We start from the raw sequence: 27,023 nt of genomic DNA, 5'->3' as shown, positions 1-27,023 counted from the left end.
AACAGTTTGCAACTTGTGAAGTTGAATTTGAAGAGGAGCATTACTGACCTCCAGAGCACGGGCTCCTATGGGTCATACCCTGGTCAGAACTCTTAGTTCTCTAGGGGAGCATGTCTTATCTCCATCGATAAGAGTGCTCCACATACCGGGGTTGAGGTATTATTTTGTGTGAAGCCATGGGTTATAGTGTCTGTAGTCATTACTTTAGGGAATCAGAAAAGTTTTCAACAAGAAATTTCCTGGGCTGGTGACATGGCTCAGTGGATAAGAGCACCCGACTGCTCTTCCGAAGGTTAGGAGTTCAAATCCCAGCAACCACATGGTGGCTCACAACCATCCGTAACGAGATCTGACTCCCTCTTCTGGAGTGTCTGAGGACAGCTACAGTGTACTTATAATAAATAAATAAATAAATCTTAAAAAAAAAAAAGAAATTTCCTTTAGGCTGCTGGCCCCTATGGGCTCATATATCTGAATTCCTTGTCACCGGAGAGCAGAGCTGTGTGAAAGGACTAGGGGGCATGGCCTTGTTGGAGGAACTGTGCCACTGGGGATGGGCTTTCGATGTCAAAGGCCCATGCCAAGCCCAGTTTCTTTCTGCTGCCTGAAGATCAGAGTGTAAAACTCTCTGTTCCAAGGCCATGCTGGCCAGTGTGCCATGCTCGCACTGTGACCATGCTGGCCAGTGTGCCATGCTCGCACTGTGACCATGCTGGCCAGTGTGCCATGCTCGCACTGTGACCATGCTGACCAGTGTGCCATGCTCGCACTGTGACCATCCTGGCCAGTGTGCCATTCTTGCTGTGTGACCATGCTGGCCAGTGTGCCATGCTCGCCCCGTGATGATGGATCCTCTGAAATGGTAAGCCAGCCCCCAGTTAAACGCTTTCTCTTGTCAGTGTTGTCCTGCTCCTGGTGACTAAGACAGTTGCTGAGAGTCACAGGGAAGACAGTCATCCTCAGATGATCTGAATTACTGTCTACACCGTTATGTCCATCACAAAAGAAGGAGCTGATATTTGCCTTTAACAGAATAAGGTTTCAAAAGTAATGTTATTACTAATGATCTAGGGGGTCACACAGGGCCACTGACAACACGCGGCTGGCTTTTGCTGGGTAGTTTACTAAGACCTGTGTTAGTATTCTCCTAAAAAAGACTTACAGAAGGTTTTGTTTTGCTCCCCCCCCCCCCCCAGACTGTACAGTGTGGCTCAGTTGGTAGAGTGCTTGCCTAGGCTGTGGGAAGCACCGCACAATGGTGGTGGTGGTGACACCATGCTTTTTAGAACTGCCAGCAGCTGAGGTTACCAGGAAGGAGGAGGGATGAACAAGATTGTCCCCCCAACTTTCCCTTCAAGGGAGGAGGGGCTCCCAAGGCCCCGCCCTTCCCTGAGGATTTATAAGATAGTTAATAAGGGTTGCTGGAGACAGGGCCTTATAAGCCTTTCCTGGGGCAGCATTTACAGTCATTTAACAGTTGCTGGAGGGGGGGGGGGCTCATGAGGGTTCCGACATCCTTAGGGCTGTTTAGACAGTTCACAGCTGCTGGGGGGGGGTTCTTTGTTTTTCTCTAGTGGGTAGCTCCCCGCACTGCTGTGAGGCCCTCCATTTAAACTCTAGGCCACCATAGTTGGGTGGAATCTTTGATTTGCTTCAGCACATTGTCGCCGTGGGCGATGGAGTAATGGGTAGCTCCTGCCTGAAGTGACTTCCGGAAGAAGCTTTGCACCGTTTGTGCTCCAGCTTTTCTCAAATTCTAGTGCCAGCGCCATTGACGTCCGTCAGAACCGTGAGGCCAGGGAGGCCTTGGGGTGGTGGCGGTGGAGTCTGCCTCGGGTAGAGCCCCCTCGGGGATGGGGGAGCCACAGTTGGGATGCATGAGGTGTCTCTCTGAGCTCCTCATTCTGTCTCAGCAGGCGCCAGCAGGTTTCCTGAGTTTCTAATGCCCGTTTCTAATGGCTTATTACATGTGACTTACTGAAGGGTGGGTGTCTGTATTTTAAATTCTGTGTTCAATAGAGATAGTTGAATTTTCTTTGTTATGTGTGAGGAAAGGTAGTATGTGGTTGTATATGCTTTTGTTAAATTTTGTTAAATATGCTTTTGTTAAATAATAGAACAGAGTTTCTTGAGAAACACAAATGTTTCAGAAGGACAATTTTAAAATTTCCAAGGATAATAATAATAAAAGTAAATTTGTTATTTAGGTAAAACAAAATGGGGCAGTAATATTAGACAGTCCCAATTATTTTTAGAACAAAAATGACATTTTGTTTTCTCATGGCATGTGATTTTGTGCTTACATTTTTCACTTGCCAGGTTTATTTTATTAAAACTTGGCCTGGCATAGCCGGTTCTTCAGTACACAGTCGGATGCTCTTGGTTTATGGCATCTTGTTCTATTTAATTTCTTCTAGAAAATGCAAGGCATTCCATTCCCCCTGCTTGTAAGTGGGAAGGACTCCGCTGTAAGACGGTCCATACCGTGTTATCCAGATGCAGCCCGGCTCCTGTTGAAGATGCTGACCTTACTGGCGTGCTTTCCCTTAGCGGGTTGCTGTTAATAGACTCTCCTCTCATGCCCATACATATAGGTGATGCTTCTCTCTGTAGAAGACGTGTCATTACCAGAGCTTGGTACCACTGGCTGCTGGGCCGTGGGAGCAAGTCTCCAGACAGCTTGGTTGGTTGATAACTCACCACTTGTCCCACCTGTTGATCGAGCAGTTCTTCAGCACTGACAGCTGCATGTGGCAGGAGAGCCAGGCCACAGACCCTAACCCACTTGGTCATTTTTTAGTTCTCAGTGTTTAGCCTGTTGCTGGCTGGTTTCTGAGGTTGAGGAGTCCAAGATTGGTTGCCTTTTTGCCTCATCCTTGCAAAATGGTTTACACGTCACACCTGGCTTGTTTGAATGGTGAAGAAGAAGGAAGAAGAAAGGTTGGTCTGTATCAGAAGCTGTCTTAAGACTTTCCAGTGTGCTTAGGGTTAGTAGGCCACAGTTTTTGCATGAGTTCCTTCAGCTGATAGGTAGGTGTGAGAATATAAGTCACTGCGGTTCAGCTCTAGGGCAGCAAGAAATAAAACAAATCGTGCTGGCTTCTGGATCTTCCAGTAAATAATTCTAGAAGGGAGCATCTCTGTGTCTCTCCAGCTACCTAGCTGTTGACAAGAACCATGCCCTTTCCTGGTTTTAGAGCATCGAGGGACGAAGAGGCATTTATCTAACTAGAAAGTCCAGTCTAATGCAGTCTAAGGCAGAACAAAAGTGGCCGTGAAACTGAGTGCTGCTTCTTCAGCAGGAGGCGTTCTCGGTGTTAGCTTTCTGTCCCTGTAACTGAATAGCTGAGGTGTTAGCATCCAGGGAAGGTTTACCTGAGCCATTTCCTGAGGCTTCAGTCCAGAGTCGGTTGACCCCACTGCCTTCGATGTGGAGCAGCATACATGAAGGTAGGTACATGCTTACATGGGGACAGCCGGGGACAGAGAGGAGGAGGGCCTGGGAGACCACCAAGTCCTCTTGAAGATCTGCTACTAGGATCCGTCCCGTCAGGGTTTTATCTCTGTCCAACCGTGCCAGGCTAAGACCTCACCAGCATTTGGTGCAGGTGATCTTGGGGGGCATTTATGATCCAAACGATAGCCCCTGGACTCCAGAGGTCATGAAGCTGCTCACCTTGAGGAGAGGGGCCATGGTCTGGGCAGGGTTGGTGGTCTAGTTGCAGTGAGAAGGGAAGAAAAGGAAAGGAGGAGGGAGGGAAGCAGGGAGGGAGGGAGGACTGTGTCTGAGGGAAATGAATGTTGTCAAAGGGGAAACAGCATGGCATAGTGACTTGATTGGGTTTGTTGAAAGATCGAATGTTGTCAGCTTGAAGCTTGAAAGTCAGTGGGAACCAGGTGTTGTCTAGTTTTGGTCTAGTTGGTATTCCCAGGGTTTGATGTTCCCTGCTGGTCATCTGGATTCGTCTTCTTCATCCGCTGTGGCAGTCGTAGCTTCTTTCCAAGCATAACTTCTGCTTCCTTGAACTCTGCACTCAGAGCCTTCACCCGGGGCTTCTCTCAGTCTTACCCGATGCTGTTTCTCGTGTCATGGTCCTTTGGGGGTTACACTGGTCCAGCAACATAGCAGTGTTTGGACTTGGGAAGAGGCGGCCAGGGCTGGCTCTTGCCGGCCCTTGACTAGCCTTGTCTGTTTCCTGCTTCTTGGACAAGGGGCCTGCTCCTGTTTAGTGAGCCTGTGATAGTGGACACTTTTGTGTGAAAGTGCCACCTCAGCAGGGCTCAGAGCAGGGCCAGGTGGATTGAGAGGCTGGGCACTTGACAGATACATGCCTAACAGTTGTGCTGTAGTTTGCTGCGTGTGTCTTGCAGTCTGCAAATGCTGTTTTTATTAATTTTTTTCTATCATTCTATAAAGACTTGAGTACAGATACACATATGTCTAAAGACTTGTGACTAATATTTTTGGGGTCTATTTTTTTGAGATACAAATCACATATCCCCCAGTCCATTCATTCAAATTGTGTAGTTTGATAGCTTTTTATCAGCTTATGTTAGTTTTGTGTCCGTTACCGTCTGTTTTCCTAAGAATGCCAGCCTTGCGGGATTGGTATGAATGATAGTGTTTAGTATGTGGCTGGTGGGTACTAAGGTATTTGCAGCGTAAGCTGGTATCTGGAGCTAGAGCGAGGGCTCCGTGAGTAAGGGTGCTTGCTGCTTCAGCCTGGTGACCTGAATCTGCTCCCTGAATCCACCTAAAGCTGGCCCAGCTTTGTCCTTGGACCTCCCTGACACGTGAGTCCCTGCCATCAGTGATGCTAGTTTTAAAAGTTTTAAGAGCTGGTTTCATTTTATTCAGATGGAAACTGAGACTGCAAGGTAAGTGGTAGGGCCAATGTGTGTATCAGTGTAGCTCATTGTGTAAAATACACCATGAACTGTATCAGTCAAATGTTTCTAGTGATCACTAAGAGGAAGTGGAGTTAATCTGGCCTGTCCACCCTTTTAAGCATGTAATCAGTATGAAAGTTATTAGATACTTTGTATCCTCCCTTTTCAGGTAGGATGTATATCTCCATTTAGAATAACACATCCCAGCACTTACCAGTTTGCTCCTGACTGCTCTGTTGGGTAGTGCGGTCGGCCTGACTTTTAAGTCTCGAGGTTCACACCATGTCCCCTTCCAGTTGGGGACAATACTGAGCATTATCTCCACCTGCTGTATGAGTGGCTGAGCACCCCCAAAGTATTCGTTGCCTTATTTGATTTCCTCAGTTAATTGAGGGAGACTTTTAGGCTATGTTCAGTTAGCTTGTGAATTTTCACGTAGGATGTAAAGATCTAGAGTCCTTAAATAGAGTGACCAAGTAAGTGTACAAAGTTTGTAGTTGGCTGTGTCAGGAGTTGCATTTAGCTCTGAGAGTTGGCCTTAGGGGCACACAGTCGACACACATCAACCGTAGAGCTGCGTTCTGTGGTCCTATCCTTTAGACTGTGTTTGCCCATCAGTTACTTCTGTGTTGCTAAGAGAGCAGCTTAAAGCCAGGAAGGTGTCTATGTGTAGGGTGTCCCTCTCCCTCCCCCATGATTGTAGAGCATTAGTTTTAAGCCTTCCTAATGCTGTGAGTCTTTAATACAGTCCCTCATCTGGTGAGGGACTCTATTAGACATAAAGCTAATATATTAAACATAAGGGTTTTGTCCCTGCTTTGTAACTGTAATGTTGCTACTGTTATGAATTGTGATGTAAATACGAGTTTTCTGATGGCCTTAGGGGACCCTTGTGAAAGGGTTTTTTGATCCCCAAAGGGTTGAGAGCTGCTTTTATATAGAGGGTTCTCTCCATGACTGCTTGGACAGACTGTCATGGAGGCAGGAGCATGAGGCCTGTGGATGCTGTTTCGTGTCATGGTGTAAAGGAAGCTGAGGGGCCGGAGACAAGATCTTCCCCTAACCCTCCCTTCCCATCTCCTTGTGCCCCGAGCCCGCAGGGCTTACTTATAAACTTTTTTTTCTATTGAGATTAGGTTTCTCTGTGTAGTCTTGGCTATTTCACTCTGTAGACCAGGGTGCCCGAGAACTCAGAGATTTGCTTGCTTCTGCCTTCTGAGTGCTGGAATTAAAGGTGTGGGCCACCACTGCCCTTTTAAAAGGGACACTTCATAACATTATACTTCCCTCCCTGCAGTTTTTTAAAACTGAGTCTCTTACAGAAGCTCCAGGTTAGCTTTGAATTCATTACATGCCCTCCCTTCCCTTCATGCTGTGATTTTAAGTGTGCGTATCACCATTCCCAGTAACAGTTCTTTTAAAGAATTTATTTTCCCATGTTTTCCTTGAAGTTCCATTTCTTGTGTGGTAAGTAGTTTTTAAAAAGAAAAGGAAGGCCAGGTAGTGGTGGCAGATGCCTTTGATCCCAGCACTCAGGAGGCAGAGGCAGAGGCAGAGGCAGCGGGCAGCGGGCAGCGGGCAGGGGGCAGGGAGCAGGGGGCGAGGCAGAGAGAGGCAGAGAGGCAGAGAAAGGCAGGTAGATCTCTGAGTTCAAGGCCAGCCTGGTTGGTCTATAGATGGAGTGCTAGGACAACCAGGGCTACATAGAGAAACACTGTCTCAAAAAACTTTCAAAAAAAGTTAAAAAAAAAAAAAAAGAAGAGCTCTTGACCCGCTCATTTGATTATCTGAGGAACAGATAATCATTAGGAGTGAGATAAGGGGAGCTGGCTTTTCTCCTTCAGAGCTGATTTTCCGTAACCTGATTGAGGGCCCAATAGGAAAACCCTACCTGGTTGCTCTGCATAGTTGGCGGGGCTTTCATAGGCTTGCAAAGCTTCTGCAGACTTAGCAATGGGGCAGAAGGCCTGGAGGAGGTGCTGGGGATAGCACTCACCCAGGGGTAAGTTGCTTTCTAAGTCCCTGTCCATGTCCTTGTATCTCAGAGACAAGCCCGTTGAAGGTACAGACTCTTCTCTAGGGGTTTCCCCCTTTAGCAGTGATCTCGTTTCTGTATATGAGTTCTTGATGTGCTTTGTATTTCTGTGTGTGTGCTGGTACCTTCAGGGTGGGTGGGCAGCATTCAGTCTAAACCACAGGAGTATACTGGAATTGTTTCTGTGGGCCTCACTTGGTTCCACTCTGTGGTTCCTCCCTTGGTGTTGGAGGTAGTCCTCCTGGGAGAAGAGAAGTAATGCTTTTCTTGGGGAGTCAGCAGTGGGCCAGACCTGCAACTGTATCCTCAAAAAGTGTTGCCAGGACCAAATACCTGGCAAGAGCAACTTTAGCTGTTATTTTTTATTTCAGCTCACAGTTTGAGGGGATACAGTGTATCAGAGTGGTGGAGGCATGCCTATGGCAGGAGTTGCTTCTGCAGTCAGGAAGCAGAGTCCAGTTCTGGTGTTTCTCTTGCTTTCTCCGCTTTATTCATTTTGGTTTCCCAGTCTGTGGAGTGACACCACTCCTGTAGGGTGGGTCTTCCCTCCTCAGTTACGCTTCTCTGAATATACCCTCACAGTCTGGCCCAGAGGCTATGTCTCCTAACTGACCTCAAGTCCAGCCAAATTGATAATGGAAGATTAATCATCATAATGAGCATGCTACATTCTAAACACGAACTTAAGTGTTTTGAACAAAATTTTCATAATCCAAATGAAGTGTTCCAAATTCTAGTCAGAGATTTGGATGTGTATCTTAGTGTGCCACAGTCATTTCCTTCCTCACAGAGTGCAGTGTGATGCATGTGCTGTCCGGAGTCTTTCGAAGGAAGACATATTAGAGTGTGTAGTGTAGTGGACCTCTGCCCTTTCAGGGGAAGACTGGTGTTTGTAGGAGGAAGTTGCATGCAAGTAGTATTTGGAGTCAGGAGTATTCATGGTATGTTGTGTGCTGTCTTGGACACATACCATGCAGTGATTATATTAAAACAAGCTCAGTGATAAATTGGTTGAGCTTTGTTTAAACCTACCAGTTTCTAAATTTATTTAACTAGGCTTCTCTCCTTAAAACATTTCTTTTACTTCTCAAAGGACAATGATGGGTAAATATTGGTATAAATTCTGGCCGGAGGGACTGCAAGTGAAGCCTTAGTATCTGTGGATGCAGACGTTTTTTTCTTTTAAGCTTCTCTGAGGAGGCTGGGGAGATCGCTGAGCAGTTAAAGGCACCGGCTGCTGTAGCAGAGGACCCACGTTGAGGTCTAAGCACCATGTGACAGCAACAATCCCTTGTTAGCTGATTCCAGGGCATCTGGTGCCCACTTCTTTCTTCTGGCTTCCAGATACAGCAGGCACACACAGGGTGCTCATACATACACTCCAGCAAAACACATACATTAAATAAATATAAAAAAAATCACACTCATGAAAAATAGTCCTTCTGTGGCAGAACTGTTTTTTTTTTTTTTTTTTTCTTTCTGAGACAGGGTTTCTCTGTGTAGCCCTGGCTGTCCTGGAACTCACTCTGTAGACCAGAGTGGCCTTGAACTCATAAATCTGCCTTCCTCTGCCTCCCAAGTGCTGGGATTAAAGGCATGCGCTACCACTGCCCAGCCCTGTGGCAGAATTTAGTGTAGTTGGATGTGGTGGTGCACGCCTTTAGTTCTAGCACCTGTGAGGCAGATCACACAGATCTCTGAGTTGGAGACCAGCTTGGTTTACAGAGCGTGCTCTAAGACAGCCAGAGCTGTGTAAAATAGAGAGAGACCTTGCTTCAAACAAACATTTAGTCCCATTATGAACCTAGTGTCATGGTTTGAAAAGTATCATGGAAGCACTGAGCTGTGCCTACAGATCCCCCTGTCTTTGCCAAAGAAGACTTGAGAGAGCAAAATGGTCCCAGAAGCTGCATGGAAAGAGAACATACATTTTTTAAAAAATAAGGCAATTTGTCTTTGGGTGTGTTCAGCTGGACTCTTTTCTCCAGGAAACAGGCACATTTGGGGGGAAAAAAAGCATCATGGAGGAGGAGGGGGACCAGGGAGAAAAGAAAAGAGGAAGGAAATGGGGTTTAAGCTGAGGACAGGCGAATGAGAGCCTGCTGCAGCCAGAGTAGGCTTGTCCCCCATAGTTCATGTTAGTGGCTTGGTCCTTACTGTGGTGGGAGGATCTCTCAGAGATGGAGCCTAGCAGGAGGGCTTTAGTCTTTGCAGGTGTGACTTTGTAAGGGCAAGGTGACTCTGCAGGCATTCTGGCTTCTTTGCAGTGGTCCTTTAATTCTTTTTCCCTCTTGCACACACTTGCCATGATGGGACTTGCTGCTAGGCCTGCCTTGCTACTCAAAAACATCAGGCAGGCAAACCTTTGAAAATAACATGTCGTGGCATTCGTTATTTCTATTTATACATAGAAAACTGGACTATTGTAGCTGCGCACCATGGGAAGGGGGCAGAGATAAAAACTCACATGGTGGTAGGGTACATGAAGATACTAGGAGTGCTCCTTCTTAAAATAACCAAACAACTATCTGTTTCAGAATGACTTTTAAATATTTCATAGACTTCGGTCATACACCAAACACTGAATAAACTGTTGTGTTTTGCTGATGTGTGTCCTGCCTCCGGATATTCTGAAGGGGTAGTAAGAATTTTGATAGAAGTCACTTTGTCAGAGCAGCTGTGCGGGGTTAAACCTCCTGTAAACACCTACTCTTCCCTACCTACCACCCTCACTTCAAGCCATACAGATCGTGAAGCTGAACATGGCAACTCTGAACATGCTCTGTTATATGATCAAAGTTTTCCTAATGAAGAACATGTAGCTGATTTGAGCAGAATCAAGCAGGAACCCACTGTCCCCAAACCCTGAAGACTGCTGTCAGTGCCAGTGCGATTTGCCATGCCATACTGGGTAGATGTCTGCTCTGCGAGAGCAGTTTCCCTAGTAGCTGCATCCAGCGAACCTCACCTGCTACATTTTCTTAGGATGGAGGCCTCACATACTAGTACAACCCACCTTGCCTTCCAATCTCAGCAGCCAAGGTTTTTATTTCACCAAAGAAAATTGTTAGGTTTGGGGAGTTAGCTCAGTGGTAAAGAGCAAAAATTCTTGGTTGGGTCCTCAGCTTGGGGTGGCATTGAAGGTTAGGGGTAGGTGTTGGACAAGACAAATTGACAAAGGAAAGAAAGAAAGAAAGAGAGAGAGAGAGAGAGAGAGAGAGAGAGAGAGAGAGAGAAGGGAGGGAGGGGGAGGGAGGGGGGAGAGAGAGAGAAGGGAGGGAGGGAGGGGAGAGAGAGAGAGAGAGAGAGAGAGAGAGAGAGAGAGAGAGAGAGACACTCTACCAACCTACAGGGCATCCAATTGTAGTGTTGAGTCCTTACATCACCTGCAGGGGGATGACCCCTGAAGGATGTCCCATCTGTTCCTGTGGTGAGATAGGTTTTCAACATACGTAGTTCTGATCTTTAGGGAAGTACTTGGTAGATGTTCTTGATGAAGAAAGGAGAAATGGAAATAGTTCATAATTGAAAATTTATTTCTTTGTTACTGGTTTTGAATATACAGTTAAAGATGATGGACACATCAAGGATTCCCTTCCCTTGCTCACAAATGCCAACTTCACTTGGCGAAGCCCGAGGTGCTGCCACTGTCTCCTTTAATTTCTGTAGATTGACAGGTCCTTTCCACAGTGGTGATTAATATTTATAGCGATTCCCCTGGGGACACACAAAGTCCTGTGACTCATCAACAGTGATGGTTTATTCAGCCCAGCTTTCTAGACACATATTTAACACCTTATAATTGTTTGGAAATTGGGCATCAGTTTGTGGTCTTTTTTCTTTGTGGTTCTGTTTGCTAAAATGCTTCCCATGCCCACTCTTTTAGTTAAGAAACGGTAGAAAGCTGCGGAGGGACCTGGTTCATCTGTTTGTAGGTTTTAAACTCGCAGCTGGAACAAGAACATGCTGGAAACGCCTAAGGTGACTGCCAACTTTGTCTAACCATGGAGTTAAACAGTACATTTTTGGGTGATGAATAATTAAAATGTGTACTGGAAAATAATTCTTTCGCCCACATGTTTTGTATTATAAACTAGGACCTGGGCCATCGTCTGCTGTGTTGTCTGTGTGTGTGCTTTCAGCAGGGTCTTGCTGAGTTGCTCAGCTGTGTTGCTGGTTTCAAACTCTTGGGTTCAAGGGCTCCTCTTGCTCCGCATCCCTAGTAGCCGAAAGTACAGGCATACACCACCTACACCACCGCACCCAGCCTTAGAGTTTCCTTTTCTAGTCATAGAAATAGTGTGTTCACACACGAGCCACTCTGTAGTCTTGCTGCCACTGCCTCAGGCCACATGTCACCTGGGCTCACTGGGGACACCTCTCCCTTGCTTTGAGCTTACTTACAACTTTTCAAATTGATGATAATAGTAATATTTGTTTATCATAGAATGTAGGCATTTTAGCCCCATCACAGTGACTTTATAGCACTATGTCTGCGTCCTCCTTTTTAACTGTCACATGGTGTACCTAAACAGTGTAACCATCACTTATTGAGTGCACAGATTAGACACAGTCGTTTATATTTTGGCCTAGATTCTGATTCCAGCTGCCATAGCTCTATTACTTTGCTCAAATTACTCTACCTCTCTGAGCTGTGGTGTGGAGTACTCGTATAAGTCAAAGTGATGTACCCTCGATAGAATGGCTTTGAAGAATTTCACTGTCTCACTCCCCTGGCTACAGGAATCTGTGGTCAAGTGTTGGCAGTATGGGATGCTTCCGAGCCCCTTCTGTTCGGCAGATAGAAATCTTCATTGTCTCTGTTAGCTGTCTGTTGCAGTAACAGATAGCTTTCCAACATTTCAGCCAGTGTTTTGGAGGCTTTAGTCCATCACCAGTGGTTCCATTGCTTTGGGTCTGTGGTGGCCCAGCATGTCTTGGTGTGTTTAGCCCAACAAACTTTCATGCCTGGGACGGAAAACAGAGAACGAGACTATGGTCCCATAGTCATCATTGAGGACATACACCCAGTGGCCCAAACATTCCACTAGGCCTCACTGAAGAGTTACCATCTTCTGATGGCCTAGCTGACTGGCCTTTTAGCCACAAGGGCCTTTGGGTGATATTCTAGATGAAAATTCAAAGCAGTCTGTTGTGTTCCTGTAGGCCAGTGAAGGAGGAAGGGGCTAGGAATTCAGCATGGAATTTTCTTTTCCTTTCCCCCTTCTCCTCCTCCTCTTCCTCCTCCTCCTCCTCTTCTTCTATCTTCCTCCTCCTCCTCCTCTTCCTCTTCCTTCTTCTCCTCCTTATTTCCCTCCTCTTACTTCTCTTTTTCCTCTTCTCTCCTCTTCCTCCTCCTCCTCCTCTTCCTCCTCCTTCTCCTCCTCCTCTCCCTCTTTTTCTCAGTCCTCCACTAATTTTTTGTTTTTCAAGTCAGGGTTTCTCTGAGTTGCCTTGGCAACTTGCTTTGTAGACCAGGCTGGCCTCAAACTCACAGAGATCCACCTGCCTCTGCCTTCCAAGTGCTGGGGTTAAAAATGTATACCACCACTACTCAACTATTATTACAATTGTTTAAACCCATAGTTGTCCACATAGATCAGAGGTTGGGGCCAAGGTAGGGCAGGTGAGTATGAAAAGCAGCCAGAAAAGGAGAGTGGGGACAGGCTTACGAACTTCCTGTCTGGGTGCAGAAGTGTGGAGAGTGAGCTAGTGGCAAGGCTTTAGCACTTTGTTGTTCTGAGAGCTACAAGCAGTGTCAGCTCGAACTCCTAGGGTATAAATGGTCACACCACTATTTAATTTGTTGTCTTCTAGGAGAAAATATGTATTCTATAAATATCTTAAAGAACATGCAGGCATTTTCCTCATTAATTAGGAGTACTCTCTGCAGCTGAGTGGGGTTACTAAATGCAGTTTTCCAAAGGGAGCTTGGTTTCCTGAAAGCTATTCTTGGTGTGGCGGATAAGTGCAGCTGTTCATATCTCTTAATATTTTACTTTGAGTCATTGGGTGGGCGGAGCTGCCTAGTGTTCCAAAAGCAGCAGGAAGGCAGGTTGGGCTTGTGCATAATTGACTGAGAGATTTAGACAGACTCACATTACGTAATTGAGAGGTAAAAAAAAAAAACAACCTATCATGTGCAAGATCTGGGCAAATGTCTTTGCATTGGCTTTCCCTCTATTTTGTTAGTGGAAGTGATATGTTTTAAAGCATGAGATCAGGTCTTTTGGGCTGGGCATGTAGCTTAGCTGGTGAAAGACTTGCCTAGCTACGGGAGGCACTTCAGTCTCCAGTAGCACAGAAACCGGCCATGGTGGCTCATGCCTGTAGTCCAGACACTCAGAAGGCAGAGGCAGGAGGATCAGGAGTTCAAGGTCATCCTCAAACTATTTAATGAGAGCAAGGTGGGCACATGGGACCTAGTCATTAAAAAAAAAAAAGGTAGGGTTCGTTGAAAACATTGAAAAGAGTGAATCTGGGGATTAATATCACAGAAGAGCCCTGCAGCTGCAGATGGCTGAACCCGCCCCAAGGCTTGCCAGCCACCCCGTGGCAGTGGACGACTCTATGATGAACAGGTATGTGGTGGAGAGCTGGGGGGGAATGAGAGTGGAGCAGCGTGTGGGCTCTGAAGAGAGGAGGAGCTGAACACTCACCAGAGGCCATGCTGAGGTCCTGCTGCTGTCGGGGGCCGGGGGTGAGGGCATGTCTGAGTCCATGGCCCATGTTACCACCAGAGGCCATGTTGACTCCCTGGTCCTGGCCTCCTAGGCCGTGCCGTTTTGATGTTGCAGGGCTGTGCATAGCTGGTCCTACCCCTGGACTGGGCAGTGTGGGAGAGCTGGCCCTGGTAATGTGGCCACGGGAGCTCTGGCCATACCCCTTGCCTGCTGCGGCATTGGGTGAGCTAGCTGGGACAGTGCTGGAGAGCTCACCCTGGTGGGGTGGGTTCAGTATCTAACCCATCTATGAACTGCTAGAGTGTGATAAAGGCGGAGGCCTTCCAGATCCAAAGCTGCAGGGCCTCCATGACACAGGGCATCAACAGGAGATCTGAGAGGAGTCCTGGTGAGGATGCAGTACTGGTAGTGTAGCAGGAGCCAGAGGCCTCGAACCAGACCAGTGACTCATTGTGGTGACGATGTGTGGACAGAAGGGTGCACCTTGGAGTAAATGTACTGGGACCCACTGCAGCTTCCACAGCAAGGTGTTTTTTTTTTTTTTTTTAATCTTTGTTTATTTAATTTTTTTTTTAAGATTTATTTATTTTATGTATATGAGTACACTGTAGCTGTCTTCAAACACACCAGAAGGGGGCATCAGATCCCATTACCAGTGGTTATGAGCCATCATGTGGTTGCTGGGAATTGAACTGAGGACCTCTGGAAGAGCAGTCAGTGCACTTAACCGCTGAGCCATCTCTCTAGCCCCTTAGTTTTTATTTTTATTTCTTCTTTTCTTTTGAGGGAAGTGGGTGCAGAGGTGGATGGTAGATATGGAGGGATGGGGAGATGAGTGAGACAGGCGTGCATGATGTGACACTCCCAAAGAGTCCATAAAAAGTTCAGATAATCACAGAAGAGCCTGTGCTTTGTGGATGAGGCCGTGAGTTTGGTTCCTAGCACCACACACCTAAGAATAAAGAGCATGTGTGTTGCTGTGGGCTCTTGTGACCTTGCTTTCATGGGTGATTATAGATGTGGAAAAGGCCACCCCTCCCAAGTACTTAACGGAGTTTCATCATAATTTCCCCGAGTTCATTACAAGGTTGAATTTTTCTCTGTCCTGTATGTTCATCACTTGGGAAGAGAAGTATTTCTTCATGCAAACAGCTTTTGGCTAGGGTTGGCCTGTTCTGTGTAGTGAGGAGGCTATTGGAAGGCTTCCTGTTGTAAGATTCCAGCTGCCCAGGCCTGGCTTGGGAAATCATGCTTAATAAGTCTTAAAGTCTCTTCTAGGAAGCAGCTCGGATCCCTGTGTGGGCTTCAGTGTTGCATTCTGAGTTATGACGATGCAAACTGTCAGAGCAGTGGCTTCTGGTATGTGGTTTCCAGGGTTACTGTGTGATCTTCCAAGTAAGGGTTTAAAAACAGTCATCTGTTTTTCCTGGGAGAAGTTTAAAAGTGTCTATTAAAAATCATGTGATCTGAGTACTAAAAGCCTTAACTCAAAGCAGGATGATACAGGATCCCTGCCCCTGCCGGGTGATGAGGAGAGGGGCCTGGTCTCAGTTCTCTACTTCTGATCTCAAAATGTGAGCCAGTGCCTGGTAGGCTGGTAGGCAGGTGTAGGCAGGCGTAGGGTGGAGCTGGCTAAGCCCCTTGGTAGAATGGCTTGCTTTATGCATTGGATGGTCCTGGGTCAGCACAGGCTGGAATGTGAATCACCTGGGAGTGTGGGCCTGAGAACCCCACTGTCTGCTGACTCCCAGCTCAGTATGTTTGCAATGTGAGCTTGGGTAAGATCCTGGCCTCTCTGTGCCCCAGTTTCCCTCAGCTGTCAGATGAGGGGAGTATTCAAAGGTGGTTGTGGTAATGAGATGAGGTACTGTCTCTAAGGCACTTATGACAGAACCTGATAAGAACTTAGTCTTACATTGGTACACCTGTTCTTACAACTTTGATATAAATTATTTGGTCTGACCAATTTGGTAGTCTATTCCTGTTCTCCATTCCTGACCTCATTTGTCCTGGGTTCTAGCTGCAATTTTAAGTTCACCAGGCGAGGTAAGCGAGGACTCTTGGTGAAATCAGAATTCCTTGCCTTCAGAGCCAGTGTCATTTGACAGCTGTGGCTTGCTGAAGGAATGAATGTGTGTGAAGAGCCCTTGGCCTGGGTTCGTGTCTGCTTTAGTGCTTTGAGACCACAGCCTTCGGAAACATTCAGAGTTAGTTACTTTTAACCTTCATGTCCTCCAGGTTTGTTTGTGTTGTAGCATGAGAGCACCTAGAAGTTACAGAGCTTTTTTGGGTGGGTAAACTCGCATAATGCCTTTTTAGCAGTCACTTGTGTGTGTGTGTGTGTTTGTGTGTGTGTGTGTTCTCCTCAGGCTTGCACAAAAAGGCAGAGGCGATAGCATTTGTTATTTACAAAGTTCCTCAATGGCACTTACTTGGTGGTTTTCATGCCCCATAATAGGTTACCACAGTTCTTTCCTCCTTGATAAGGGAGGTGCATGCCTCAAGTGCACTCACACATGCACTCTCATGCCTCAAGTGCACTCACACATGCACGCTCATGTGCACGCGCGCACACACACACACACACACACACACACACACACCAGAGAGAGAGAGGGAGAAAGTGAGAATGTATGTGAATGTCTGTGTGTGTATATATATAGAGGTAGAGTTTGTTGTCATTTTTAGTAGCTCTGCATTTTATTGATTGATTGATTGATTGATCGATAGATTGAGACAGGCTCTCTCACTGAGACTGTAGCTCACTAATTGGGCTAGATTGGTTGGCCAGGTAGCTCCAGGTATCTGCCTGGGTTTAAATCATGGCTTTGTGGCTACAAATAAACTAAGAAGTGAGCCTTAGTCTTCTGTGGAACACGAGCTCTCTGCTTCCTCTTGTATCTAGGACAAGGATGTAAAACAGCTTGTAAGATGCAGGACACCTTGGTGGCATTGTTGAGCCTAATAGAATGCTTACTGTATTGTCTTGAGTGTAATGCATTTGTTTGGTCCATACCACTGCTCTGCTACCCATCTTACTTAGTAGGGAACCGATGTACAGAAAAGTGCAATTGAACACGTGACATTAGACATAAAACTCAGACTTGAATCTAGGTCCTGAATGTCAGCTTCTAGTTTCCCTGATGCAGAAGTTTTTTGACAATCTCTTATACTTCTGAAAAAAAGCTTCTAAAAGCTACCTTTTCTGGTCTTTAAGGTCTTTGCATAGCCTAGCACTTTGCATGTATTGGGCACATTGTCCTCTGTAGCCCTGCCCCTGGCCGCAGATGCAGACTGCACAGAGAAAGTTGACCCCTGCGAATGTCATTGGTGGAATGTTTATAGATTTTCTGTTCCAGCAAGAGGCCTTGTGGTGTTCCCACAGACAGCCGGCAGCTGAGGAATCCTTGTAGAATATATGATAAATGGTGAAAGAGAGGCTTTCCAGACCCCTTGCTTCTTTGCTTATGTTTGTTTAAGCCAAACTAACTTGGAGCTGCACTGTTGCTGCTGGATCTGATAGGAAGCAGCCGCTTGGAGTTGGGAGTGGTGATGGTTTGGGGGAGCTTGGGGACCTAGACTCCATCTAAACACAGGCCCACTGCTGGGAGGCTCAGAGCATCCTGAGAGGTTGTTCTGGTCCCCAAGGGCAGTGATACTAGAGTAGAGGCGGGGTACATCCTTTACAGTCAGGAGCTTCTCTTCCCTGCTGGCTGGCTACGGCCACATTGCGATTCTGGGTCTATGAGCTTGTCTGTATTGATCCCAGGCCGGTTTGACTTGGTAGCAGTGTGCTGAGGATGATGCCCTTGCAGCTGTCACAGTCAGCCACCTTCTGAGGGTAGCACACAGCGCTGATGTCAAACTGCTGATCCTGGATGTGCCAGAGTTCTTTTCCCTATGTGTCCGTGTCTCCCCAGCTTTAGGAAGTCGGGTTTTCTTGCTTTGCCAGTTGACTTCATAGCTGTGTGGCTGGATGAGATGTTTTTCAAACTTGTCCTCATGTTGACCAAAGGCTTGGAGATGTAGCCTTCTGTCAGGCAGGCAGATGCCTAATTATGAGTCACCGACAGGGCTGTACCAGTGACTTTCTTCACACACCGACAGCCTGTTTCTCTCACTAGCAGGACAGATAGTGAGGCTGTTAGGGGAGTGTTTCTCACCTTTGAATCCCTCCCAGGAGTGTATGGGCCTCTTTGCCTTGTCTCTTATGGTTGTTTTGTGTGTTTTTAGAAAATTCGATTTAGGCAAGAAAGGGTCTTGAGAAGTTGAAATCTTGGAACTAGAAAAGGCCTTTTGGGGCTGGTGAGGCGTCTGCGGTGAAGGGTGCCTACAGTTCTTCTGGTTGGTTCCTCAGGCATGTCAGGTGGCTCATAAACACTGGAACTCTTGCTCCTGGGGATCTGACACATTCCTCCGTGGGTATGTGCACATGTGTGCACACACATGCACACACAAAGAGAAGTTTTTTAAAGGACTTTGTTGGTCCAGCTAGTGTGTATCTGTGTGTGCGTGCGTGCATGCGCCTGTGCTAAATAGAGTAAGTACCTTTGCGTTAAATCCCACCTGCTTTCTGCCCTGTGTTCCTTATGGCTTGGATGGAGATGGGGATCTTTCATAATGCTGAAATGGGGAAGCTCCCATTGGAAAGATTTGTTACTGTTTTCACCAAGAGGAACAGAATGACCTGAAACATGGATTTTTATCTTTTGGCCTTGGTTTCAGCATTTAAAAAAAATTGATTTTTTTTTTTTTTGGTGTTGAGTGTCAGTGTGACTAGTTGCTCAAGAGTCTAGCCTTGAGAGTTTGCTTCCGGGCAGCAGTGGTGAGAGGTGTTGGATCACTCTGACCCCCACCCATGGGTTAAGCATTGATGGACTCATTGCAGACAGAAGGTTGGGAGACGGTAGAAACTGGGCCAGTGGGACATGTGTTGCCCCTGCTTCAGGCTGCCTCTATCTAGGTCAGCAGCATTCTACTGTGCTGTGACCTCCCCAGGACCAAGAACAATGGAGCAGGCCAACCTTGGCTTGAAACAGCCAAAATAAATCATCTTTTAGGTTGTTTTTCCTGCTATTTTGTGATAGTGTAGAAAGCCAACTAAGAGGGATGGAGGGAGGGAAAGAGAGAGAGGGAGGGGGGCCCTTTTGTCTATCAGATGTTACCAGTTTTGATTGGCAGTACGTTTTCTTGTCCTTTCTTGTCTAGTGCAGTATAACTGGGATTTTGGAATACGGTGCTTGCATTTTTCTAGTGCACTACCACTTTGACCTAATAAATGAGATCTGTTGTGACTCGGGCTGCTTGCTCACATCCTGCCAAGAAGCTACCATGAAAATGCTGCTCAAAAGTTGCTGTCACTGTCTAGGTTTAGTGGCCCAGCATTCAGGATGCAAATGCAAACAGATCTCTCTGAGTTCGAGGCCAGTCTGGACCATACAGTGAGTTCCAGGCCAGCTGGGGTTAACATAGTGAGACCCTGTCTCAAAAAGAAAAAAAAAAAAAAGAGTTGCTGTCAGGCAAGGCAGGGTAGCTCACAGCTGTAATGCTAACTCCATGGAGGCTGAAGCAGGACTGAAGCAATGACTTGAGTTCAAGGACAGCCTGATGCACCCAAGAGTTAATAGACTCATGTATGTGACAATGTAAAGCTTCCTTGTCGAAGGATGGACAGACAGACTGACTGAAAGGCCATCAATAAAGCCAGCCATTATTCAGGCTGTGGTCTATCCAGTTTGCAGCAGACCCTTTTCTGTATGTCAGGATGCAAACCCTAGAGCAGTGGTTTCCAGCCTTCCTGATGCTACTCTTTAATACAGTTCCTCATGTTCTGGTGACCCCCTAAGCACACAGTTATTTTTATTACTACTTCATAACTGTAATTTTGCTACTGTTATGAATCCCAATGAAAATGTCTGTGTTTTCTGGTGGTCTTAAGTGGCCCCTGTGAAAGGGTCGTTCAACCCCCAGAGGGCAGATGACCGTAGGTTGAGAACCCCTGCCCTAGAGGACTGGGCACTTCATAGTGCTTGGCACCTGCTTTTCCCAACTGTTCACAGGCCACTCACTGCTAGTTGAAAAATGTCATTCCTGGGTGTATAGCCCCAGACTCAAACACAAGGCTCCTGGCTGCCTCTTTTTTTCTGACAATGGACTTGATGCAGTCTCTTGAAATCTCTGCCCCGAGGGTGCTTAATGCTGGCACCTTGCTCCATTGCCATTTTAACTGGTGTTGACCAAGTGGAAATGGAGGTTACTTCAGGTGAGTTCAAAAGATGGTGAGGACATTCAGAGGGGTCTGGAAAGGTTTTTTTTGGGTGACAAAGTCTGGTCTGGTTTTGAAGGACGGGAGTGGAGAGGAGTGCTCTGAAGGCAGAGACGGAAGAGGAAGTGCTTGTCTGCTCTGGGGACTGAGTAGGTGAGCCCTGGAGCTCGTCCACAGGACAGGCATCTTGCCTTCCTCCCAGAGCTTCTGCTAGCCCCCCAGCCTGTTTCTCGTGGTCCGTGGAGTAACTGGTTCTAACAAGTTCCCTGGTGATGTGGCTGCTTCTGGTCTGGGGGCTTCTCTTAGAAAAGCTGAGACTGGGGTAGGGTCAGTCCGTTCAGCAGACAGCCTGGCTGCCCACGCGCAGGGTCACCGCACGCGTGCTCCCTTGTTGTGCAAGCACTGACTCTCAGGAGTGGGCACTCCTGCATGGGTACCAGAAGCCAGGGATGGCTTTTGATCAGGGGAGATGGCTGTTAGTTCCTTACAGAAGTGAGTGACTGGTAGAAGCTGAGGGGAAGAGCTGTGACTGTAATTGAGGTGGCTCCTCTCCAGAGGGCATGCTGGTGAGAACTGGGCGCCAGGAGGAACAGGGAAAGAGGAAGCCTGTCCCAGGTGGCCTAGCATTTCCCGGAGCTTGGAGCCTGGGGTTGGGGATCCTGTGGAGCAGAAGCACGCCAGTTTTTAAACTGAATTCAAGTAGTTTTCTTCTGAAGAAGTTACTGTCTACCCTGTGTTGTAGACAGAGCTCCCTGTAATTTTCTCTGCCTTTAAATTGTCCCCTTCTTCCCCTTTTTGTGAGACAGTCTCATTGTCTAGTCCTGTATTGGTCTGGAACTCACTATGTAGACCAGGCTTTCCCTGCCGCTCTGCCTCTTAAATGCTGGGATTAAAGGCGTGTACCACCATGCCCAGCCTTTTAATTGCTTTGAGTGTCTAAGCTTTACAGGAGTCTGAACATTATAATCTCGTGTTTCCAACTTAATCTCCTGTTATCCTGAAGTTTAAATAGAAGGAGATACAAATACTTACTAAAACCATCAGTCATTTCATGGTAATTCTCTAGGTCCTTACGCCTGAATAGTCTTACCTAACTCAAAATGAGCTACTATGGTTACAGCGTCAGCACTGTGCCTGGCTGGGACAAGGGTGCAGTGTGCTGCACAGTGTCCTGTCCCGTTCCCAGTTAGTAATCGTTTGTCATGCGTAGTCAGTCATAGATGATGCTACTTAGTCTCTTCCCTGATCATTCACAATTATTTAGAAAATTTGGAGCATAAGTTTGAGATTGAGAACTAACACTTGGTGATAAAGTGTGTATTTAGCGTGTGTGAGGCCCCGTGTTCAGTCCCTGACATGGGTCATGTGAACTCCCTGTAAGTTGCGGCTAGAGCATTGGCTTTTAGTTTGGTCTTCCCTGTGGCTCCAAGTCCTTGAGGAGCGCAGTGGATTCGATTTAGGATTCTTCAGTAAGCTTGTAGGAGGAGTTAGGTGACAGATGCACTACTAACCAGGTTGTGACCGCATGACCTTCCTAGGAGGGAAGAGCCTGTCAGAAGCAAGAGGAAGGGAGGAGTGAGGTTAGAGCTGATAGAAGGCGTGCTTGTCACAAAAGTCACTTGGATCAGACTTCTGCAAGGAGAAGCCTAGAAATGCTCAGATGAACTGCTCATCTCACCCTAGGGGAAAGGGGAAGTCACTCGCCTGTCCTTCGGAGAGAAGGAAGCACTTGAAGTTGTGACAGGTCAGCCTCTTGTGGCTGGCAGCAGCCAAGAAGCAGAAGATCACAGACCACAGAAAAGGCAGTAGGGAGAGGCTTGAGGCACAGCAGATACCCCAGAGTGGTGCCAACAGCAGCATGTTGTCCTGTGGCAGAAGTCACAGCTGGAGCCTATAGGGAGGGGCAGGGCACAGGGGACCCACAAGGTCTGTGTGATAGCCCTGCCTCCACCTTTGGGGAACGAAGGAAGGGTTTCCATCTTAGATTTGACATCCTGATCCCGATCCTGCAAGACTTAGGAACAATTGTTGCTGATCTTAGGACAGAGAACCCAGGCAGGCAGGCGCTCTGTTCCTCATTACAGACTCAGCTTCTTAGGTGTTTAAATGTTTCATTAATAGGGCCCGTACAATTGTAGCCTAGGCCAGCCTTAACCTCTTTTGAAATTTTTCATTTAATTTAATAATATTCTGCCCTTCTCTCAGTCCTTCTCCTCCTTTTCTCTCTCTCTCTCCCTCTCCCTCCCCCTCCCCTCCCCCTCCCCCTCCGCCTCCCCCTCCGCCTCTGCCTCTCCCCCTCCCTCTGCCTCTCCCCCTTCCCCTCGTGTGTGTGTGTGTGTGTGTGTGTGTGTGTGTGTGTGTGTGTGTGTAAGGCATGCACATACCTGGGGCACATGTGGAGTCCTGTTCACCTTTTCCAGGATCAAGCTCATGTTGTAACAGTCACTTTTACTTGCTAAGCCATTTTGGCAGCCCAGGCTGTGGACTCTTGAGTCTGCTGACTTGCTGAGCATGGAGGAATCCCTACCTTTTGTCTACACTGGGCTGCTACTCAGAGTGGGCATGATATGGGATCTCCCTTGCTCCCGGGGTCTTTAAACAAGACAACAGTAGGCCTTGCTCTATCAAGATGATTCTGACATGGTAAATATTTTACTAAAATATTATTGATGGCTTGTGATTCATCTTCTGGTTGTACCAGAGTCTTCTTAACCAATTGGCATGAAATGACTACTCTAGATTTCCTTTGGGCCATCTGCTATTGTAATTGAGAGCAAAATAAGTTTCTGGTTATTTCTGGTTGTTGAAGCCAAGTGCTGAGAAACAGAGCTCTAGGTCACATTTGTATACTTTCTTATGTGTATCTCCAAAGTCTAGGTACTCATTTTACGTGTAATTTCTGAGGTACAAAGCTGGCTGCTTGGCGACAGTTTTGATGTCCTATAAAATAGTTTTGAAAAGTCACTGGGTGGTTTTCCCACTTACTTTTTTTATGTGACGTGAAGTGAAGTGCAGAGGGGTAAGATGCTGAAGCCATGGCTTCCAATGTGTGCTCTCTCTGTCTCTTTCCCTCCCTCTCTCTCTCCACCCTCCTCTCTTTCCCCCTCTTCCTCCTCTCCCTCTCTTCCCTTTTCATTTCTTTTCCCCTCTCCCCTCCCCCTCCCTCTTCCCCCTTCCCCCTCTCCTTTTGAAGTGTCCTGTAAAGTCCTGTGGTGACTGGGTTAGGAAATGTGTTTTGCAGTATGCAGGGTGCGGGCATAGATAGATTTGAATCTGAAATTATTGTTCTTTGTGCTGTCTGTATAGTATGGTTAAAGGATCAAGTTTTGGGTGTGTTAATCCTGATCATGAGGAGTGTGATTTGTCATGACTTCATTGAGGTATGACATCATCTGAGAATTTCTGGTGGCCTTTTTGATGTGGCACATAGATTGGGTCATGTGCTAGAACAAGCACATTTCCAGAAGTGTGTTCTTTCTTTGTGGTTGGCCAGTCTGCTCTTCCTGAGAGAATATTGTGGCAGTGGCTGTCAGTAAAAGGAGCTCTCCTTACTTCACCAAGCCCTGAGGCTGCGGAATCTGCTCTGGGAGCGAGCGAGCACTGTGTGTAGTAGGTCTTGGGGTCACATGGCTGGAATGTGCTTGAAAAGCCGTGCGCTCATCCCTACTGATATCTAATTGCAGCATGCCTGCTCTGTCAGAGATGCCCAATATAGAACTAGTTATGACTTGCTCAGAGCGTCCAACTAGTTTGCAAGCAGGAAAGAAGAAATTCTGGGAAATTCACATAGAGACTTCCTGGTAGTTTGAGTGCATTCTTGAGTTATTTGAAGATGCAAAAGGCCAAGGGAAGGTTTTGTTATGTATGACAGACACACTGTAGTTGATCTCCAGATGGTAAAGTGTGTTGATAGTTTTCTCCTGAGAGTTGAAAGCTAAAGAGAAAGAACAACATGTACTGGGGACTTGAACCCAGGCCTCTGACGTCTGAGATGTGTGCTCTGTTGCTAAGCTGCGTCTGAGTCCCAGCTGCTTTCCAAAGGCTGGGATTAGCAGTGTATTGCTTTTAGGATGGGGATATTGTAAACGGAGTGTTGGTGATTAAGGTACTCCTTGCACACTCTTGAAATGGGATGCGTGTGTATGACATCCACGAGGCAAAGCCATCAAAATATAATTTCTTCCCCACACACATATAGTTGTATGAGGTGCTGTTTCTCTTTAATCCTAAGAAAACACTCACCCTGAGGAGGATAGAACTTTGATCTTCCTTCTGTCTCCATTTGCTACTATTAGTCAGTGCGGACAGTGGGCCATCATTTCACATGTAGACAGTGTGGTCAGTGGGCCGTCATTTCATGTGTAGATGGTCAGTGCAGACAGTGAGCCGTCATTTCATGTGTAGACAGTCAGTGTGAATAGTAGACGGTCATTTCATGTGTAGACAGTCAGTGTGGACAGTGGGCCATCATTTCATGTGTAGACAGTCAGCGTGGACAGTGGGCCACCATTTCATGTGTAGACAGTCAGCGTGGACAGTGGGCCATCATTTCATGTGTAGACGGTCAGTGCGGGTAGTGGGCTGTCATTTCACGTGTCCCATGAAATGCTCAGTTTAGGCATCATCATGGCTTTGGCTCATAGGTGACTATTAAATGCCGATTATTTCCTTAACCTCTAGGTATGCAAACCACGTCCTCTTTTCACAATTTATCAATGAATAAAATTAAGTCCAGTTACTAGGAAGAACCGTACAAACTCCTTTTACAGGACAAACTTGTTTTCTGTTGTTTTGAAAATTGAGGTTATGGGCTGGAGAGACAGCTCAGTAGTTATGAACCTTTTGTTCTTACAGGAGACTCAGGTTCAATTCCCAGCAGTCACAAGTGTGTCATTCCAGTTCTGGGGAGCCTGATTCCCTCTTCTGACCTTTGTCAGTACTGGGCACATAGCTGGTCCACAGATGTACATACGAGCAAAACACTCAGCCACGTAAGATAAATCTTTAAAAAAAAAAAGAGCCAGGTGTGGTGGCGCACGCCTTTAATCCCAGCACTCGGGAGGCAGAGGCAGGTGGATTTCTGAGTTCGAGGCCAGCCTGGTCTACAGAGTGAGCTCCAGGACAGCCAGGGCTACACAGAGAAACCCTGTCTCAAAAAACCAAAAATAAATAAACAAATAAAGAAAGAAAATTAAGGTTAGTCCGTTCATGTTTACTGGCAAGACTTTGCTTCCTATTTTATCCTGTTCAAAGATGGACAGAGAGCTTCATGGACTCAGAAGTGTAGAGCTTTGAAAGGGGACCGGAAGTAGGCTGTGGAGTAGACAAAGCTAGGGAGCCTGCAGGCCGCCTCCTGTCAGATAACTGCTGTGTGTTAGTGCCAGTAGGTGACACCAGGTGGTGTGAATCTGCAACACTGCCATTCAAGTTGCATCCCCAGCGGCCTGGCCCTAAGGACGGAGGCCCCAAGGACTCGGGCCGTGGCCTGGAGGGTGGAAAGAGCTGCTGCTTCTCTTTCTGGTTCCTTCTTCTTCGCTGAACCAGGATACTTTCCCTTCACTAGGAAGGATTCCAGGACACAGCAGTAGGAAAAAACGTTGTAATATTTGAAGCCAGCTTTCATCATGTCCTCCTGAGTCCCAGCTTCATTCCTGGTATTCTAGTATTCGGTATCAGATTTAGCCATATTAGGGAGGGCTATATTTAAAAAAAACAACAACAACAACAACAAAAACGGGTCTGAGCCTGACAGCGCACACTTGCACAGTGACTTGAAAGGCCAAGGTTGGGTGGTCACCAGTTGCAAGTCAGACCAGCAGACACAATTCACATCTTACTGTCTCTCTGTGTAGCCCTGGCTATCTTGGAACTTTGTAGACCAGGCTGGCCTCAAACTCAGAGGTCTGCCTGCTTCTGCCACCTGAGTGCTGGGATTGAAGGTATGAGACACCACAGCCCACATCTTATTTGTCTCTCACTGTTGTCTTGACCTCTGTCATCTGCCTTCTGCTCTGATGCTGTCCCCACTAAGGTCACACCTCTGACCTCCTTGGACCCAGTGCTGTGCACACCTGCAGCTTGGCCTCAGTCCTCAGCTGGGGTTGGCTGTATTGTAAGTCACTCACTTGGTATGGAGCAGGCTCTTCTCTGTCCAGAAGGGCTCGGGGTGCTGATCCTGGAGCCCAAGTAGTTTAATCTTTGGCTCACTAGTCTTACCTCCTCAGGCACTAACCAAGATGGAAGCTGACTAGGATGTAATAGTCTTCTGGAGCTGAGAGAGTTATTTGAGGCTTCAGGGTCAGGTGTGGTAGCTTTCAGGGGAAATACTATTGAAGTTTTTTCTTTCCTTAAGTAGTACCTGAGAGACACTTAGTTGGCACAGAAGACTTCAGTGAGTAAAGAGAGGTGTAAACAGGATTAAGAAGGAGTTTTGACACTGGAAACCTCCAGAGTTTTTTACTCAGTGGAGGGAGGGAGGGAGGAGCCAGAGCTTGGGGAAGGTAAACAGGGACCAGTCAGTCTTTGGCCTGGGTGGAGTGAGGGAAGGGCGGGCCTGAGCAGAGCCAGTGGCTGGCTGGGAGTGAATGGCTGCTGAGGAATTTGGGGCTGAGTTCCCCAGGCAGTTGAACAGGACCCACGCTGCTCACCAGGAAGGCTAATCTTGTAGTAGCTGGGTAGGTGGGGATAGAATGAGGTAAATCTCATTTTGGTCTCACCTCTAGGGTGTTTTGTCTGAAGGGCCTTCTTGTTCAAGTTCAGTGGGGCCTCCTCTTAGGACCATTTCCCTCTTACTCCACCAGGGCCTCCTAGGCTCGCGACCAGTGACCACTGTGTGCTCGGCCTAGGGAGCCAGTCTTTACAGCTTTGACTGTTCTGATAACAGGCACACAGATAGTAGTAGAATGACCACATTTCCTTCCTGGCAACACAGCCTCGACCTTGGGATGGTGAGAAGCACAGGTCTTTGGGGAACTCTGAGGGCTGTGGTTTAGGAAGTACATGGAAAGCGTGCCTTTGGTAGGATCTGAAGTAAAGTATAAGGCAAATTGAGAGAGTAAAGTTTAGACCCAGTAGCTCCCTTCCATAAAACTTGATAATTCACTTTAGACTTTACTGGCTGTTTGACACGCTTCTTTCCTTGTCTCCACGA

General features: G+C 47.1%; 1 protein-coding gene across 8 annotated transcripts in view; it reads left to right on the top strand.

Moving 5' to 3' along the window:
• Arhgap10 (Rho GTPase activating protein 10) overlaps positions 1–27,023 on the top strand; it is a 267,634-nt gene that overhangs the window by 12,533 nt on the left and 228,078 nt on the right. Inside the window, exons 1-2 of one of the 8 annotated variants that reach the window (XM_011248553.3) lie at positions 1,893–1,984; positions 2,418–3,450. The exons of the other annotated variants lie outside the window; for them this stretch is intronic. Of the exons in view, the coding sequence (XP_011246855.1) occupies positions 3,429–3,450 (22 nt within the window). The 5' untranslated portion in view covers positions 1,893–1,984; positions 2,418–3,428. Of the gene's footprint in view, positions 1–1,892; positions 1,985–2,417; positions 3,451–27,023 lie in introns of those variants that run through there. 8 annotated transcript variants of the gene reach the window in all.

The sequence above is a fragment of the Mus musculus genome, chromosome 8, assembly GCF_000001635.26.
Source record: "Mus musculus strain C57BL/6J chromosome 8, GRCm38.p6 C57BL/6J".
Lineage (NCBI taxonomy): Eukaryota > Metazoa > Chordata > Mammalia > Rodentia > Muridae > Mus > Mus musculus.
Note: the sequence above shows the minus strand (reverse complement) of the source record. Positions and strands in the feature narration are given on the sequence as shown.